We start from the raw sequence: 18,952 nt of genomic DNA on the forward strand, positions 1-18,952 counted from the left end.
GAACAGTTAATGTCTTTAATATAAAATCACTTTCCCCCAAAGAAGCAGCACTGCATTACAGGTATATTACAGTTAAATTAAAAGGAACACTGTTATAATTGAGGACATCTTCATCTATGAAGTAAAATCTTCCAAATAATTCATAGTCCAATTCTGCACATTGCAGCTTATCAAAATGCACTTGAAAAAATAAGATATTTTCTCTTCAGCAGGTGTCACTACCACCATTTCTCGAAGAAAACAGAGTTTCCAGGAACACCAATGTTAGACAGTAGTTTGGATATAGATTCTATCATCGGAGGTGGACCACAGATGTACCATGAAGTATTGTTAGATACGTGTTTTTCTAGATCTTTTGCAGATATTCTTCCCTCTGACAAAGAAAAGAAGTAGGAAATGAGAACAGAAATATTAATCGTGAAGTCATTTCAAAAAGAATGTCTGGTTAGAGGTATTTCAAGCACTCATTTATTAAAAATGCCTGGCCTGTTTGTTTCAGAAAAATAGGTATTGAGATTCGAGGCTTCGAAAGCCATTTGTTGTTCTTTTGGGGATTTAGATCGGTACTTCTGCTTGGAATGCAGAGGGTATTAGTCACTGAACAGAACATGGCTGACACACAAGCAAAAATCCCACATTCACATGAAAAAAATAGGTAAGTATCTCTAACACAAATAGAGCAGAAATGGAAACATGCTGAAATATCTCTTACAAGCAGTCAGATTATCCTTCATGAATCCCACCTTAAGCAAAGTAAATAGGAAAGTAAATACTTTGCTTAATAACTTCTGGAATAAAGTTTGAAGTGGGAAAGAACCAGTATGAAGTTTTGAATTAACAGAGGAAAACAAAAACTGGAAGGGGAAAAATTTTCTGTGTTCAGTGAAATTATTTAGGTTTAACTCTCATCTCAATTTGAACCTTTAAAGTTAAAAATACTAAGTTATTACGCATAATAACTCAATCCTTTAGATGCCATCTCTGTACATTTACCTGTAACGTGTGGCTGAAGTTCTTTACAGATCTGGGAACGCTGTTGGGTAACGTGGAAACAACATGTGATCTTTCCAGGAAACGTGTTCATCAAATCAAGAATATTTTTCTGTAATGTTAAACACACTTGCTTACACCAAAGGCCATTAAATCAAAGCAGATGTATGCACACAGTCCCACAACACCAGTGATTATTGCCAAGAGCCAAGACTTTGCATTTCAGCACTGAGAACCTGATGGGCTTGATTCACCACAGGGCTGACCTGCACACCTACACACACAGTTCCCATACCTGGAACGTGAATACCCTGCCAGCTATGTTACAGCGTGTCTCCTTCTCTGAGATGGGTTGAAATCTGTCAGGTTTGGACCTAAGAACCAGTTACGTCATTTCCCAGTTTCTTCCTCTTTTAAATTCTCACTGTTTCCTCCTTCCACTTCCATAGGGGTTTTCCATTTAAAAAGCCCCCAGCAATGTGTATTTACCATTTGTTAGGAACTTTTTGAGTCTTGTCTGCTTTATGTGGTAAGATTACTAGACCTTTAACTGTCTCATGTCCTCCAAGTAAAACCAACTACAATGTAATGGTAATGTTACTTTTTACAAGAGTAGAAAGTAGAAATTGTAATTTTCAGTTCCCTGAGTCACAGCTGTGAGAAGTTGCCACCAAAAACCCAGCAGCTTCAATTCAAATCATAGTAAAAAAATAATGTGTCTGTCAGACGCTGCAGTTAATTCTGAAATTAAGATTTAGCTATTGTCTAGATTCTGCACTATTTAAGATTTTCACTGCTGGAATGGACACTGAAAATTCTTAAAAATATTCCGAAATGCAAATAATTTCTACTCTTCAAATAGGTAAATCAGCTCATTTTGTTGTGTTTGCTTGCTAATTGGTTACTACACTAGAGAGTCTGCCAATGGGTTGCTTAACAAAAAACCCCAGACAGATACTACTTTGTAGATAAATCTGTTCCTGAATCCCTAAAAAGACAGGGAATGAAGAGCAGCAGAGACTGACACTTGGACACTAATTCCATTAGTACTTCTACCATTGCTTCTACCATTTGCACTAAGGAGCTTTTCAGAAGCAGTGCCTCAGCCTGGGACATGAGAGCACATCCAGAACAAGTATCACACCCAACACGTTGGTGTTTCCCTTTCCCCTTGTCAGCCTCGTACAGAGCTGCTCCTTCAGGGAACATGTCCTCCAAACCATTGGTAAAAACCCAGCAGTTCCTCCTGGAGAGTTGTACAGATGTTTCTCACAACAGCATACAGGCTCCCAGTGATTCCATTCCCTCACTCCTCTGCACAGAAGTAAAGAATTTTGACAGACATGTTCTGGATTGGAGGGACATGTGACGAATGAAGGATATATTGTAAGCACTGTAAATACCACTGTGGTCTCTTCTGCCCAGAAGCTTTAATACAAAAGCTCTGCTGTCACAGCATGGCTGAAGTGAAACTCGAGAATGTGAGCACAGGCACTGAGAACACCTGGGCAAGCTCGGAACAGACCAGCAGAGCAGAGCTGGCCAAAGGGAGGAGCAGATTATTCTGCTTCTAGCAACAAACAAATGACTTTGCGAAGAAAGCAAGTATCTCCATATCTAGAAAACACGGCAGAAGTACAGAAGAAAAACTAGTGATGGATCCTACACACAGTTTATTTTTACCTTTATCTTCCAACCAAAAGCTTTTAATACTCTGAAGAAACCTAAATCACCTTGGAAGCTTCTTTACAGAAGCTGTGCTAATTTGACCCTAAAATGTTATCGGTGACCCTTAATGGCTGAGCGTGACAGCTGATCTTTAACTGCTGAGTAAATGTTGGTGAAGTGCCGCAAAAGAAATTTTAAAAGCAGATCTAAGTCCTTCATTCATACAACAGTACCCAATAATAACGAATGCATTATCAATAAAGCTCTCCTGTTATTTTAGAAAGTGTTTCCTTTGGATATAATTGCTCTTTTCTAGTCTTTAAATTCAATACAATCTGTACTGAGACTATGTGGTTTCAGTACTATAATTTTATGCATACTACTGGTGTGTATATATACATATATATATATAAAGCCTTTAATATACTCTGATGCTCTTATGAGAATATAGTAAAATGCAGGTCTACAGTAAAATTTAGGGGTAATTGATTTATCACCAAAGTCACTGAGACCAGGTATATCTGGTCTCAGATATACCTTAATTTGTACACTGGCATAAGTAGTTAACAAAACAGATGTGGGATTTGAGGCAGGAAGTGAGTTTTGTCTCCATTCGAACACTGTCTTACGCAGAAGGACTCTGGAGTTTGGCAACCAATTGATATACACACCAGTAGCTGAATAGCTGAGACCTATTTTTAAAAAAAACTTTTTATTTACCTTAAATAAGAGTTCACTTGTATTTTTTGCACTGTAGTACAGCTTCACTGTTCCCAATTTGTGTCCATTTCCTTTACCCTCTTGGTATCCATGAAGATCTGCTATATGCAGCAGTATAGAAAACAATGGGTTAATTCCAACACCCCCTGCTATCAGCACTAGGTTTACTGGGGAGTCACCAGGCTGAGGATCAAAGAAGAAATCACCTCCCACTCGAAGAGCCACTTCTGAGTCAAGAGTACACTAGGACGGAAAAGAAGATATTTAATTTCAAAACGAAAAGCAAAAGCTGAAACCTTATTCTTCTTGCATTCCGGTCACAAGACTTGCTGGGCTGTAATTTTTTTATTTTTATTGACCAGTCAGGGAAAAACAGAAATACTTTAGAATGTACACACAATTTCCATCTATCTGAGGTAACCCAGTGTCTCTAGGGATCCAGTTCTACTTCAAAAAGTTTCAGTCTTATGGTAAGGCAGGATGGTGACTCCCCCTTTCCATCCCCATAGGAGTGGAAAGAGGAACGATTCATGCAAGGGTTTTCCAAGGCAAGATGTGGTTGTGAAAACCCAAGGTCAATGTGAGATCATACTTCTACCCAAAACCAGCCTTGTGTCAAGAAAAGTCCTAAAAAATAACACACCACCCCCCGAACTGAAGCAGTATCCACAAGAATATTTCTTGAAGAATCACTTTTGCATTTGCAACTTCAGAGGCACAGAAGAAGAAAAATGAGGGGAAAACCTTCTCTCTTATTCTCCACTCGTACATAAGATATTGTTTCTTAGAGAAATTTGTCCAAACGTTTTTTTGATACGTGGAAACTGAAAGCTACAACAAAAAAATCCATTTGGGCCCATATTTTCTTGGTAAACTGGCACTGCATCCTGGTATGAAGGGTGAAACTGCAGTACAGAGAAGTCAGGTGAGTTCTCCCACACCACTGCAAGCAGACAGAACAAGTAAGAACAGAAAACACAACTCACTTCAGGCCATACATAGGTTTTAAAAAATAAAACAGAGGAGAGGGAAACCAAGGAAGGTAGGAAAGGAGGAGGGAAATACAAGGAAAGCTACAAGAACTGCTGAAAAGTTAGCTTAGGAAATGAAAGCACTTCCTCCAAAGAATCCTTTTGGTATCAGGAAATGGTAAATTGAAACAAAAGGAATTCCATTAATGACAACTGCATAGACAGCAAAGGTCTAAACATGTAACAATTCCACCAGGAGGAAGGAGGAGGCCTTCGAATTCAGGTGTTGCACAGAACACACAAATTCTAAAGTAGTTCGCATGATCATTAAAAAGAAAACCCCAACTTTCTTCCCTTTCTTAATTATTGCATGAAGTATTGTTTCTCAATTATAGTGCAAGACAATCAGCATTCATTATCTGAAACCAATTTCTCTCTCCCTGTTCACATGCACTGCCAGGCCTTCCCACCATGTTTTTACCCTGGTTTAGAGATGCACGAATCCACAAGTGTTCCAGATTCACACGGCAGGAGGACACAGAATATGGTACCCTTTGAGGAAATAAGCCTTTTGAGGGAGAATCAACCTCACTGACACATAATCTGCCACCTTAACTAGACACAGCTCGTCAAGACTGGACATGGGGAGAACCCCTCTTAACCAGCAGTCTCCCACATATTTCCATGCTTTGGCCATGACAATGATAACAGTAAGTCAGTATACAAGAAAAAACAGTAAAATTCTGGAGTAATATGATGAGAAAGTGTTGTCCTTTAGTCTATGTTTAGTCTGTGTTTGTAAACACAGCTCAGGCAGAGAAGTGAAGCAATCAATGCATCGCATGGACGTTCTCCTAAAAGGCTACATTTTCCTAAACCTAAAAGTACACAGTGCTAAAATTTATGATTTATATACAGTAATATTAAGAAATAAATACCTCTGAAAACCCCCAGATACAGTGAGCTAATGAGTGCTAACTATTCCCATAACATCTTCTACCCCGAGTTACCAACTTCTTTTAGAAGTAACTTCTAAACAATTAAGTACCAGAATTTTTTCACTACGCATACAACATTTTCAAATTCTAGGTTGCTATTTTTTTTCTGCTTGTTTCCTAAGGAAAAGCATGCAGTTTTGTTTAGCTAGAAGAGTCCATATATACCCTGGAGGTTTCTCTACAGTATCAGGTTTGGAGTAGCTTACCCCTTGACTAAAGATTTATCCTATGAATTCAACCAGCAAACTTAGCAACAACAAACTGATTTATGACATCAGAAGTCCTAAAAGAGTCTCCAAAGACTGTGAAAAGAACAAAAGTTGATAGGACAGATCACTGATGAAATATGTGATTCCTCTGACTGTAACTAAATGGGGTAAATGATGAACAAAACACTGCAAGAGGCCAAGTGTCAGACTTTGCTTTTAATATAGAAAAAAAATCAAGCCTTGGGGGGTTATATGCCTATATTACAAAAATATTGCATATATAAGAGATTATTATAGAAATCATAAAGTATCCTGTTGTTTTATCATTTGAGAAAAACTGATCTAGATATCTCCCTTAGATCCCCCTTAATAATCTATCTTTATCTGTGATTTATCAATGATTTCCATTTCATATTTGTAGAAATGCTCAGGAATTATGGAAAGTTATCAGATTAGCTTTGTAAGGTGTAACACTGTTCTCAGGGACACAAGTTAGAACAGAGAGTTTTCAACGTTTTTAAGTTCATTAATTCCATTCCCTTATATGCACTAACTACAATATCACTGTAAGTCCACTGTAAGCACAGGTGGAGTCAAAAGGCTGCAATAACCATATTACCATAGAAACATCCAATTTCAGTCTCTTACTGAACAATAGGTTTTAAGACTTATGTTGCATTAAAAGTGGTTGAACAAGCCAACATGAGTTTTTGCAGTCAATAGCACAAAGTGGTCTAAAAACACACACACAACCCTCTCCACATCTCAAAAACCCCACAAACAAGCAAACAAACACATAGAGAGCCAAATCTCACAGTTAATATAATTTACCTCAGTGTGAATCCAGTGAGCAGGAGGATGAACAGTGTGCTTTACTGCCAGCTCTAGTATTCCTTCTCGTTCTAAGAGGCCAGGGCTTGAACATATGGAGAATCCCCCAACTACAGACACTCCAGGAATAAAGAAATCAACCCTAAAAATAGACCAGAAACAGAATTTTAAAAAAGAAGCCAACAACCCCAAACATGGTAAACAATATGGCTGCCTTTGTTTCAATTATCCTTTCTTTACAACATCTTCGTTTCCGTAACAAAATTTTTCCAAAAAATGAGTTAATCTTGAGTAACGCCATTTCTTTAGTATTACTTTCATCTAGAAACAAGTCATGTTTTTTAAACTAGATGGTATAAAACCAGACTGGTTTTAGCATTAGATGTCACATCTTACAACAGACTAGAATTCCAAGTGTTTTAAATAAATTATTTGAGTATTACAACAAAAACACAACATGGTCTGAATAAGAGTGGCTTAAATCCCACTCTTTTTGGTCCCTTTGATGGGCTCTTCCATTTTAAAACATAAGAAGATTGGGATTCTAATTTTAGGGAAATGACTTCAGATTAAACACTTTCTTTTCCTGGGAAGATGAAACAGTAAAACCAACAGTGTGTAAAAAATTTCTCCTGGGAAAAGTCGGTTACTGGCAGCTGAACTGCAGCTCCCTCTGGTGGCAGATATCACTTTCTAGGTTAGGAAATTGAACTGGAATAAATCCCTGCTTTTTGGGGGTTTGGGGTTTGGTTTGGTTTGGTTTTTTTTAATTACAAGTGAACCACGCCTGGGTTTCTACAGATTTGAAGGTAACATATAACTACGCTTCTGCAACACCAGACACTAGAGAGTAAGGAAGGCAAGCCATTACTACATATAAGCCATAATTCATTCTCATAAAAGTAAGGCTTTGATATTCCAAATAGTCAGCTACCAGAAAAAAAATTAGAAGTTGTTTTATGGTTCATCATCTGAACTCTCCCGTGTTCCATCAATCTTAAAATACTTCTGTTTTCTACGGCACATAACAAAATCCCTGTATTTCAAAATAAACCTAATGTTTATATAAAACTAGTTGTGCTCTTCCCCTTAGGAAACAACCACACTGATAAGCAATGCCAAGTACTAGAGAATCGTTATTCAATTCAAGCCTGGATTAGGCTGGCTCAGTATTTATTAAATGAGGATGCAACAAGAAATACCAACTGCACAGATATTTTCTTTAAACAGCAAGGCTGTATCCTTTACAGAAATTGCAATTGCTTGAGGGGAGAGAGAAGCACTTTGAATAGTTCACGACTTTTTAACAAAAAAAATCTTGCCTGCTAACTCTCCACAAAGCTTCACCCTTTAGCTTCATAGCTCCAATAGTATCCTCGCTCTAAGAATGCACAAAGTGCGAAATATGCAACGGTGATATAATTTTTAACTTTATGCTAATAAACCTGATGGTGTATAAAGATATCAGACTGCAAAAGAAAGGTTAAAAACCAAAAAAGTTGAGAAGGCTCATTTCACTGTCCTCAGCTTCTGCAGCCCCACTGCCCCGTGGGGCCCAGCCCTCCTGGCAGTCAGGCTCCAAGAAATTAGAAAGGACAACTCTTATAAGGCAGCATTTATCAGAGCAAAGAACATCAAACGATGCTACTGAAGCTCTTTACCTCCCTCTGGTGGAAAACAATCATACATTAACAAAAAAATAAGCATTTGTGCTGTAAAGTAACAATTTACATTCAAGTCAATCTGTGCCCCCTGGGGTAACACACACACAAAACCAAACATTGCTCCAAAACCTAAATCAAAAATAGTTTTTGCCTTTCTAAAATACTAATGCAGATGTACATTTCTTTCCATATTGGCAGTTCTTTCCCAATTACATAGTTCTGAGAGATTGTGGGGCACAGTATACTGCATTATAGTGGACAAGCCCATATTTCTGATGGCTTGCCTATCTTAGCCCAGCTAGGAAGGATTAAGAGGGCCCCTTAAGAAATGCTACCTGTGACAGCTTAAGGGAAAAGAGTAGCTGAAGGGAAAAAAGAAAGAAAACCCTTACACATAAACCCACAACAAGGAGAGGCAGAAAAGATGTAAACCAGAGATCTGAGTGTGGTTTTGCATTTCCCTCCTTTTAGAGGCTAACTAAGCCAAACCCTTAAGAAATGAACAATAATTACTGATTGCTGGAGGAGGAGATTAGAAACATTAAAACTATAAACACTTTGAAGAAGTAGCTTTGTAACATGCATACACCTCAATACATGTTCTAGTAAATCAAAATGAGTAACAGCAACAAGTCTCTTCATCATTATTTGTAGTCCAATAAAGAACCAGTATCTGCCAGCGTGCTTGCAAAACAAACTCACTTTTGCTTCTAAAAATCTCAATGGTTAGAACACCTTCAGAAAATTTAAACGTTTTAGTGACAGTCTTTGGCTGTGACATCTTACTGTAGCAAATGCTAACAAGTTAGCCTTTTTTGTTCAGGAAACCATGGCCTGGTATTTTGTACTGCTCATCAAAAAATGCAACCACAGTTTATATCTACAAGTACAGAAAAGTTGTTGCATACCTTACAACAGCATTAGAATACTTTCAAGGAAGAAGAAAATGAAGGAGAGTAATTATAATTAAAGCTTTCAGTTTTCAGCACGATAATTTCAAAAACACTTTTGAAGGGTAAACGCTCTTTCCAAGTACTGGCAAGCAAGAATTTAATATGAGTCACTGCACATGTGCAAAAACTGCAGCAAATTACTCACAAACAAATTACTGCAATCAGCATCTTGTGTTCTGGTTCTAAATTTAAAAGCCAGCATATTAACACTCCATGAGTAACATATGCTGTTAATACCCTAGCAGCTATCCTTTGATTCCAGCAAAACCACTTTCAGATGGCCTAAGCCGATAAAAAGTTTAAAAACATTTAAATGTCCGTTGCCAAAAGCAACTACTCATAGTTTTAAATTAATTTCTAAGAGAAAAAAAAAAAAAAGTGACAGAGTGAGAGTAATTTTAACAAGGAAGGATGACAAACGTGAATATTCACTACTTCCTTGAAAAAAAAAAAAAGAGACCTGTAAAATTGCTTAAACAAACAGCTAATTCTTTCAAAGGGTTAATAATTCAAGTTTTTGATTTTCAAATTTGCTTATCTATATTAATATATTACACTGACCTAACTGGCTTAATTTTCAGAATTAGAGAAACTTCAAGAGGAAAAAAAAAACTTAGCAAGGAACTCTGATTTAATTATAAACCAAAACTGAGTAACTTGCAAAGCAGCAGTCTCAGCTCCACTGTAAAGTAACTAGTAAACAAAGACAGCAAAGACAGCTTGCAGAATACAGTGCATGGAACTTCAAAGTACTCTTGAAGAAACTATGTAATAAAACCAGAGGAAAACACCAAAACAATCAAACTGAACATTTAAAGAACATCAATTTCTGCCCTCTCATTAGTAATATTAGCATATTTTATAATGACTATTTAAAAATTAAGGCAAATATCAGCTATTTGACAGAGCACCCAGTAAGAAAGCATCGTATTACATAAATTAACAATTTTTTTCCTAGGCTCAAGGATCTGAGAGGCCTTTTAACACTCTGCTGTAGTGGACTTATAGTAATTTCTCCCACAAATACTGAAAGATCTTACCACTGTCCTGCTTTGAAGGTAAAATCCTTATTTGCAATAGCCAAACGAAGTCTTTTGACTGTCTCCGATTCATTGGTGATTCCACACACTTTTGCCTGTGTAATTACCTGACAAAAGGAAAAGAAGCCACTGTGACTTGTAGATATCATTTGCAGCAAAAGTACTCAGGAAGTTGTGCATGAAGTATCTATCCCTTCCACGTTATCTGCAGCATTTCATTACCTACAGCACTAATATTTTTTCACTGGGGTAGAAAAACAAAAGCTTCAAGAAAATGTTCAAGGCCAGGTTGGGTGGGGCGCTGAACAACCTGATCTAGTGAGTGGCATCCCTGCCTATGGCAGGAGGGTTGGAATTTTATGGTCTTTAAGGTCCCTTCAAATCCAAACCATTTTTTGATTCTATGATTTACTTAAACAGTCATTGAATAGAGAAATATTTTTGTACTTACAGTCCATCATGTCTGTCACTTTTGTCAGATTTATTCTAAGATTATATACAAACTTACTTTCAATTTTCAGTTGAAAGCATAACTATAAAGAGAAGTGATTGCTACTTATCCCTTTTCAGGTTCTTCAGACAAGACACACACTCCTGCATCTTCCAGCAACAAAGTAAAAAGATTTCTGATACAAAGACTGACAAAGGACACTTATTAAAGACCAGCTGCAACTGAAGTACAAGGGAGAATTCTGGAGTTATAACTAGTTTTATTTAAGTAATTAAATGCATTACTGAATCAAATGTATAGTGCATCAATGAAAGAAAACCAATGAGCCTTGAGTTCCTGCATTTACACCTCCCCATTTGACCACGTACTTTATCTATGAACATGGGGAAACTACAGCACAAGGTTTTTATTGCTGGTTAACAGAAGAGTTTTTGTTTGGCAATCATACAGGAGAGGATGTCAGAGCCATGGTTGATACCATTTTAAAGAGTTAAAAAAAAAAAAAGATGAAAAATGTAAAGCAGATTTTGCCACAGGGCCATTGAGGATGAGCACCCCACTTAAACTCTTTGATGACCATCAGTACAACATGGATTTTCACCCCCTCCCTGCCCTTCCTTTTCAGGTATTTCTGAGTTATAGTTATTAAACTTTTTCGTCTACAAAGAAAGCAGTGCCCTAAATATTTCCTACACAGGGTGATATACAGATTTCACTCTGGTTAAAAGATGCTGATGTCACTTACCACAGTAGGAAATACTCATAATACCATCACAACTCAATCATTTCTCGTTTGTGTAAGATCAAACAGATTAAAAAAAAAACCAAAAACTTTAAGCAACTATGCTGTAATTTAAAACACATGGCAGGAAATTAATTTATTCATAAAGTAACATCTGAACACGTCCCCTGTCCCATGAAACAGCAGGACATTTGCTAATTTAAAATGAAGTAGCATAGATTTCTGTTGCACTTTGGCAGACAGTATTAAATGGGGAACACAGTCAGCCTAAGTTAATGAGAGAAAAGTCAAATACATGACTTAAATGGCTGTTCTGGTGGAGAAACTTTAAGTGCAGGAAACAGACATTAGGTTTAGGTCTTCTTCATTCCCTTCTTTACTCTTCAGTACACTCCCTAATTTGTTATCTGGCTGAGAGAGCAGACAGAGCACTGGAAATTTAATTCTTAATCAGGATAAAGTTATTTCAAGAATTAAATTTGCGTCAGGGTGATCAGTATTTTGGACCATCACAAGGGCATCCAACCGGCCCAGAGCAGGCTGCAGCGAGAGGCAGGAGGACACAGGACTCCAGATTTTGCAGCTGTATTTCAAGAAAGCATTAGGCACATTTTCTTACCCTAGTCCTTCACATTATCACTCTTCAACAGGCAATGTTCTGTAACATTCACACTAATGCAACACAGATTTATGATTCTTTCATCTTTTACAGGACTGAAATAGCCAAATAAGGCAATATTGACTGTGGGAAGCCAACTGCTGATTATATGGAATTCGAAACCAAGCCGAGGATTTAAAATAAACTGATTTTAAAGTGGTCAGAAATAAAGTAACAAAGAATAAATCAAGCATTAAAAAAAGAAACAGCATAATCCCCTGATATGCAGAGAATGTGTGCAGTAGCAAGAACTGAGTCTTGCTCTTTCAACTATCCCACATAGTTTCCTTCTCTTCCTCAGGCCTTAACAGTTCCCTGCACCACCCCAGAGCTTCCAATACCTCATAAGGATCCATTTTCCACATATTTTCTAGCTACTCACATTGAGCAGAAAACGTAAGCAAAACTAAACAATGGAGGAAAACTGGGCACCCTTTCCCAACTCCTGAGCATTAAAGATGGGATTTTTCAGTCAAAAAAGTGCCTTAACTCCTGAAAAGGCTAAGAAAAATGCAGAATTTTTTCATTAGTCAAATATTTTTGAGAACTGAAGTAATAATACTCATTCTCCCAATATCAAAAAACTTCAAAACATCTACTTCAACTTATTACAGAAAGGAAATATCTGTGTGAAATACAAGAGTATGTTCACCTCTGAACATTACGAAAAAGAATGCTTACTGCTCAAAACTGAGATCCAGAATAAGCATTTCTGGATTTGGAGGGAGAACAATGCTCTATCTACCTTGTATTTGTGAATTAAAACAGATATGAACGAAGATCGTTTTCACAACTATCAGCTCTCCTTTCAAAATGTCTACATTTTTTCTTACCTCCTGTGCTATAAAAGGACATTTTCCACATTTTTTTAATCTCAAATCTGGATGAGAATTACAGAAAGCCATAAAAATCTGAGAAGTCTGTGTAGAGATGATGAGTATCCATGTGTTTTCATAACTTATTATAATTCATACTTGACCAGAATTCTATTAAATTTCTTTCCAACATAAAATAAATATCATCACATCACAGACAATTTTTATAACTCATTACATTTCACCCACTGAGTACAAAATATGCTTATTTTATAGCAACATCAAATATGAAAAATTATGAGAAAAAGAAGTAAAACAGACTCTAGCAGTATGGAAAATGGAGCCAAAGAATCAAATGCAATTATCCAATACAATTGCCTTCACAGCAAAAAAAAAAAGAAATTACTTGCATCCTAAAGAACACAACACTAACCTCCTGGCGAAAATTATTTGCTGTCCTCTCAAGATGATCCATTTTCCTTTTTGATTTTATTGTGCTGCAACAAAAAGCAAACAAAGATAATTGTCATTTTGACAGCTGTGCTACTGTCCCTTACTGATATGAATTTCTATTAACATAACAATTTACCAGTGTAATCCAGACTACAGATGACATAAATCTAAATAAGAATTATATATAAATATATAGTTGGGAGTTAAATTAAGTATTTATAGGACTGTAGTACTTTGTCAGCTTGATTTTGGCAGTGTTTCCATGGCATTGCCTCAGAAAAAAAAAGAAAAAGTGGATAACCTACCCGTTCACAGTGCAGTAATAAAAAGCAGAGTGCCTCAACACTCCCAATGCAGAATGAGAAGGAAAAACTCTGCTAGCACCTCTCAGTAACTGAGGAACAGTGCAACCCACATAAATAGTAGAATGAGCCATGACAACTGAGAACTCTTCAGAATCACCGGTTCCTGAAAAAAAATAATCATAAATATTTGTTAAATAGAACACTCAGTGGTTGACATGGCTTGTTTTCACCTTTTATTTCCCTTCGAAACAAAAAGGCCAAAGGTCAGCTGGAGCTAAAACTAACAACAGACATACAGGATGATGAGAGGGAATTTTAGAAGTACAGAAGTATCATAAAAAGTGAAAATATGCATCAATCCAGTGAAGGGGTGTTGTGACCTGCCCCTGAAGCCAGATAACTGAGGCTCTTGCTAATAGATCCCTTGGGGTAGATTAGAGTGAAATGACACTGAATGACCAGTGTTTATACACACATACATATGGGAGGTTTACTGTAGAACAGCTTGGTTGCAATGGAAAGCAGGTATGTAGCCGTTTTGGTTATTATCTATAGAAATACATCAGCATAAAAGTATCACTTAAGAAAGTATATAAGTGATACTTATCAAAGAGTGATACCTTCTAAGAGAGAAGACTTGACAGCTGCCTCTCAAATCAGTGCAGTTGAGCCAGTTATGCCCCATCAGAAGTGATGAATATCTTCAGGCTCACATATGAATATTCTGATACCTCCCCCAGTGGGGGAAGGATTTTTACACCTGACCCAGTTGTGTAAGGGAAGAAACTGGCATGGTAAAAAAGCATTATCCCACCTCCACAGGATCTGCTTCTTCTGGCCTTTCCCCTTACTTGGCTCAAAACCCAGCTCGTTGTTAAACAAAGGTTGGTTTGTCATGGTCATCCTCCAGTGGTGGATATGCACTCCTGCTGCACCTGGGCTGCTCTTATGCAGATCAGAGGTTTCACCACCACACACCCAAACCTCCCTCCTCCCCTTCAGCTGGGGGGTGCAAACCTTGGCCTAAGCAAAGAACTCGCTGCTATTGAAAATGGCCGATTGTTTGAGTCATTAACATTTCAGTCTCTCACAAGGGGAAGATGAGCTTGTCACAGATGATATAGAAAAGGCTGAAGTACTCAACACTCCTTTTGCCCCAGTCTTCACAGGCAAAGCCTGCTTGCACCAGGGGTGTTTGGGAAGGACAGGGATAAGCAGGAGCAGGGCCAGCAACTGCTGAGAGAAGCTGGATGTATTCAGATGCACAGAGCCAGATGGGTTACACTCAAGGTTGCTAAGAGACACAGCCTGACATGCTTGTAAGGCAACTGTGTGTTATCTATGAAAAACAGTTACCTCACAAAGTCTAGAAACAGATTAGAAAGAGACTAATGCATGGTCATTTTAAAGAGAAGCAAGAAGCAGTCGGCACCATCTCAGTCTCTGGGAAAATGCTCAGAGCTTGTCCCATTAGCTCTGTGAAAGCTAAGAAAGTAATCAAGAATACTGGACACAGATTTACCAAGGGTAAATTATGTTTGATAAATCTGAACAGCTACCATGATGAAATAAATGTCTGGTCATGCAACCAAGGTGACAGGACACAACACATCTTGACGGTGCTGTGGCTCCAGACACCACCTCCCATGGCACGTTAGTGAGCCGAGGCCAGATGGACTGCTGGAGTGGTTGAAAACTGTCTGGGCAGACAGAATTGATGGCTTCAAGCTGCTTCAGTTGTTGGCTAACAACAGTAATAAGAGTACCCTGGGGTTGTTATTGGGGCTGACACAGGTCAATAAATCTATCAATAACTTGGATGATGACACAGAAGGTGTCAGTGTCCATGGCAGAGGGGTTGGTCTTTTGAGGTCCCTTCCAGGCCATTCTATGATCAGCAAACTGGTGGATGATACTGTGTTAGAGGGATGATTGACATCCTGAATAGTAGAGCTTCACTTCAAAGGGGCACTGAGAAACTGAAGGACTGGAAAGCAGAAACCTTGTTCACTAAAAGACTTACAAAGGTCTATACCTGGGACTGGCTTAATCCAGTGTGAGAACAGAACAACTGCCCTGCTCCAAGCAGAAGATCTGACTGGATGATGCTCAGAAGTGCCTCCCAGCCAACATATCTCTGATTTTAAATGTTCAAACAATATTTGAAAGAAGATCCAACACTGACTGTGCATTCCCTTTCCATTGGTATAGAAAGGGTTCTGGTTGGACAATTACATAAACTTTAATTAAGCCTGTTTGTTCACAGGTTTATTTAAAAGCACATTCCATGTACCCAACATAACACATCTCTACATAGCTAAGCAAGTGGAGGACACTTACATGCACTACAGTGGAAACATGGTGTGAAGAAGGTGCAAAACTGGGCACTCAAACGGAGCTGTGACACAGAAAGATGAACCGACATGGTCAGCACTCAGAGTAAGGCAGAACCACATTTCGTTTACGACATGCAAATCAGAGAGCCAAGAGATATTTCTCATACCTTGTAGGCCTTTGTTTTTCCTAAAATGGATTAGCATAATTCCCTATCATATTATCATCACCTGTCAAATTGTATTATTTCTGCGATGCAGTCCGTTGCTTCTTTAAAGCATTAATATTTTATTTCCATTAAAATCTCTTCTCCTGCATTCTTTTAAGGCACGTAATTTATTTTCAAAATGTTTTTCATTTTGAATCCTTTGAAATGGCACTATGCTCTCTAGACTTTTACTAACAGCTGTACTGGCTGGTCACTTAGTAATTTGTCCTGTTTGTAATCTTGTACAAATGGAGGCAGAGCTTCCTTAAATTAGGCCACTCAGAAATGGAATGCATTTCTCAAAAGTCACTACTCAAAATGCCCACTTTCAAGAGTAAGAACGCCCACTTTCCTGCAGCTTTTACCAGCCATATTTTTAATAGCTTTTCAGCATTTAATTCCACAGCAGCCTGCAACTTTTAAAAATGGAAGTATTTAAAAGTCATCTACCACTAGTAAACAAAATTATGTGAAAAATTTTTTTCACACCATTACAGAGGACTTAAAGGGTACTTAAGTGTTTAAACAAAACATTTTAGCACTTTCTACATGTAAATGTGTAGAAGCTATTGATAACAAAAGTATTAACAATCTTAAAATATTTTAGCATGACAAAGTACACATCTAATGAAGAGCCGCATTCCTCTACCTTGGGATTTTGCATGTAAAGGCAGAGTGCTCAAAAATCGTTAAGTTTCTCAAATTCATGAGGTCAGTTTAGGATTTGGAGTCTTTCAGATAGCATATACATATACATCTCTGCTTTTTTTTTAGGCTTCTTGCTTTTTGATTCATGTTCTCATGCTTTTCACTCTACCACATCAACTAAGTCAAAGTAAAAATGAAGGATGTTTGAAAGTGGACACTCTTATGTAAGCCATTTATACCAATACCTGTGACTTTAATTAAATCTCCACAACATCAAAATGAACCACAGAAAGTCTGACACTTTGCTTCAGAGGCCTAGGACTGAGAATAAAGATTTTTTTTTTCTTTTTTAATCAACTCACAACCTTCAAGACCCCTTCTGCAATTAATTGCTACTAAATGCAGCAACATCTGCTGGTAAAAGAAGTGGCACAACTTTAAAATCCAAGCAGAGATTCTTGACTGTTTATTTTATGTCCTTTGTTTAATTCTGCTGCTGAGGTGTATGCTCATTGAAATGAGCCATCCTCATTCTCCTCATTTTCACTGTTACCTCTTCAGGAAGCAAATCTGCTCAGTTCTACACATGAAAATGTAAAAAACCAACCAAAGTTCAGTATCAATACATAATACTGAAAACAAAATAAATGGCAGCCTAATTTTATAGTCACAGCTGAAAGATCCTATTGATACAGACTACTTTGAGACTCTCTCATAAATAAGAAACTACTCTTGAGCAGTAGTTCAAGATCCTTGTTCCATTTACACTGTCATCAATCACTCTTCAATCATGAAGATGACAATAAAGTCAGTTGTCATTTTTTACTCTGTATCTAATAAATTCCAAAATGTCTTTTAATGAGCCCTGGTTCTCCTCTCCCATGTACAAGTGTGAATCACACCTTTCCACAGGGTGAACAGCTTCTGCCCCATCTGTCACCCCTGTGACTTTCTCCATCCATCCAGCTCTTCGGCGATTCCCTGCCCTCCATGGAGGGCACTGCTTCAGCCTCCCAAGCTCCTGTCAGGTGGGATATTCTCCCTTTACTCCCTTCTTACCCAACCCATTACAGCAAAAGCCACTACAAATACCCCCTTACTTCACAGAATCACAGAACGGGTGAGGTTTGAAGGGACCAGAGTGGGTCATCTGGTCCAACCTCCCTGGTCAAGCAGGGTCATCCTAGACCACATGGCACAGGATTGTGTCCAGATGGTTCTTGAATATCTCCAACGAGGGAGACTCCACAACCTCTCTGAGCAACCTGTTTCAGTGCTCAGTAATCCACACAGTAAAGTTATTCCTCATGTTCAGGTGGAACTTCCTGTGCATCAGTTTCTGCCCATTGCCTCGTGTCCTTGTGGTTGGCACCACTGAGAGGAGCCTGGCTCCATCCTCTTGATACCCCCTCTTTAGATATTTATATGCATTTATACACTTCTTTTTGCTACGTGGGAGAAACAAGTGCTACTTTTATGACTGTTACATGTGACTCCTTCTCCTCACTTATAATCAATTAATCGTTCATTCTTTTTCTCCTCTGACCCACTCACCCAGGGTTAGTTAGTATTGCTTGAGATCTATGACTGCATCTCTTCTTACTCTCAATCCTACATTACTATCTGAAGGGAGAATTACTTTCTGCTCACCCATACCACACCGAAGAGCAAATTACTGTGTAAGTTAATGCAAGGGAGTGTTGAGGGGGCAGCAAGGGTACTTAAGCAAGTAGGATGAGGAAATCTTTTACCAGAAGCTATCCCTCGGTAAGAGGTACCAACAGCACCTCCTGCAGAAGTCAGCAGCGAAAGCAGTGAAATTTTTCCCCGTTTCCCCGCACAGAGGGGCGCTCGGTGAGCGCAGGGGGCGCGGGGCAGCCCGGCCCGGCTGAGGCGGGGCGGCACTGAGGGGGCCAAGGGCCGGGGGAGGGACAAGAGGCAGGGCAGGACAAGGGGCAGGGGAAGCACAAGGACACGAAGAAGGACAAGATCGCGGCAGTCTCCGTCCGTGCCCCCGCAGCCGCTCGGGGTCGCCGGGCAGGAGGTCAGGGCTGGAGCCGGCAGCGCCATCGGCCGCACGGGCGGCCCGGCCGCCGCTCCCGACCGCAGTGCAGTGCTCCCGCCAGAGCACGGGGCGAGCCGGGGGTACTCGAGCGCGCTGACCTCCCGGCCCTCCCTGTGCCCCCCATCCCCTTCCCAGCCGATCCCTCCCTCAGACCCCGAGCACCCCCGGCCCCGCTCCCACCGCCCCTACCGGCGCCGCATCACGTGACGGGAGGCTCCGCCCGCGCGCC

General features: G+C 39.0%; 1 protein-coding gene across 6 annotated transcripts in view; it reads right to left on the minus strand.

Moving 5' to 3' along the window:
* Window positions 1-18,952, minus strand: part of OXNAD1 (oxidoreductase NAD binding domain containing 1) — a 32,025-nt gene continuing 13,073 nt past the window's right edge. Inside the window, exons 1-9 of one of the 6 annotated variants that reach the window (XM_050333538.1) lie at window positions 15,809-18,600; window positions 13,469-13,631; window positions 13,144-13,207; window positions 10,045-10,151; window positions 6,388-6,529; window positions 3,585-3,621; window positions 3,379-3,479; window positions 994-1,102; window positions 1-373 (exon numbers count right to left, since the gene is read on the minus strand). In XM_050333538.1, the coding sequence (XP_050189495.1) occupies window positions 219-373; window positions 994-1,102; window positions 3,379-3,479; window positions 3,585-3,621; window positions 6,388-6,529; window positions 10,045-10,151; window positions 13,144-13,207; window positions 13,469-13,599 (846 nt within the window). In that variant the 5' untranslated portion in view covers window positions 13,600-13,631; window positions 15,809-18,600 and the 3' untranslated portion in view covers window positions 1-218. Of the gene's footprint in view, window positions 374-993; window positions 1,103-3,378; window positions 3,622-6,387; window positions 6,530-10,044; window positions 10,152-13,143; window positions 13,208-13,468; window positions 13,632-14,088; window positions 15,748-15,808; window positions 18,601-18,912; window positions 18,947-18,952 lie in introns of those variants that run through there. The other 5 variants (XM_050333546.1, XM_050333512.1, XM_050333504.1 and 2 more) reach the window with 5 other exon arrangements.

The sequence above is a fragment of the Myiozetetes cayanensis genome, unplaced genomic scaffold (assembly GCF_022539395.1).
Source record: "Myiozetetes cayanensis isolate MyiCay16 unplaced genomic scaffold, myiCay2020 scf1, whole genome shotgun sequence".
Classification (NCBI taxonomy): domain Eukaryota; kingdom Metazoa; phylum Chordata; class Aves; order Passeriformes; family Tyrannidae; genus Myiozetetes; species Myiozetetes cayanensis.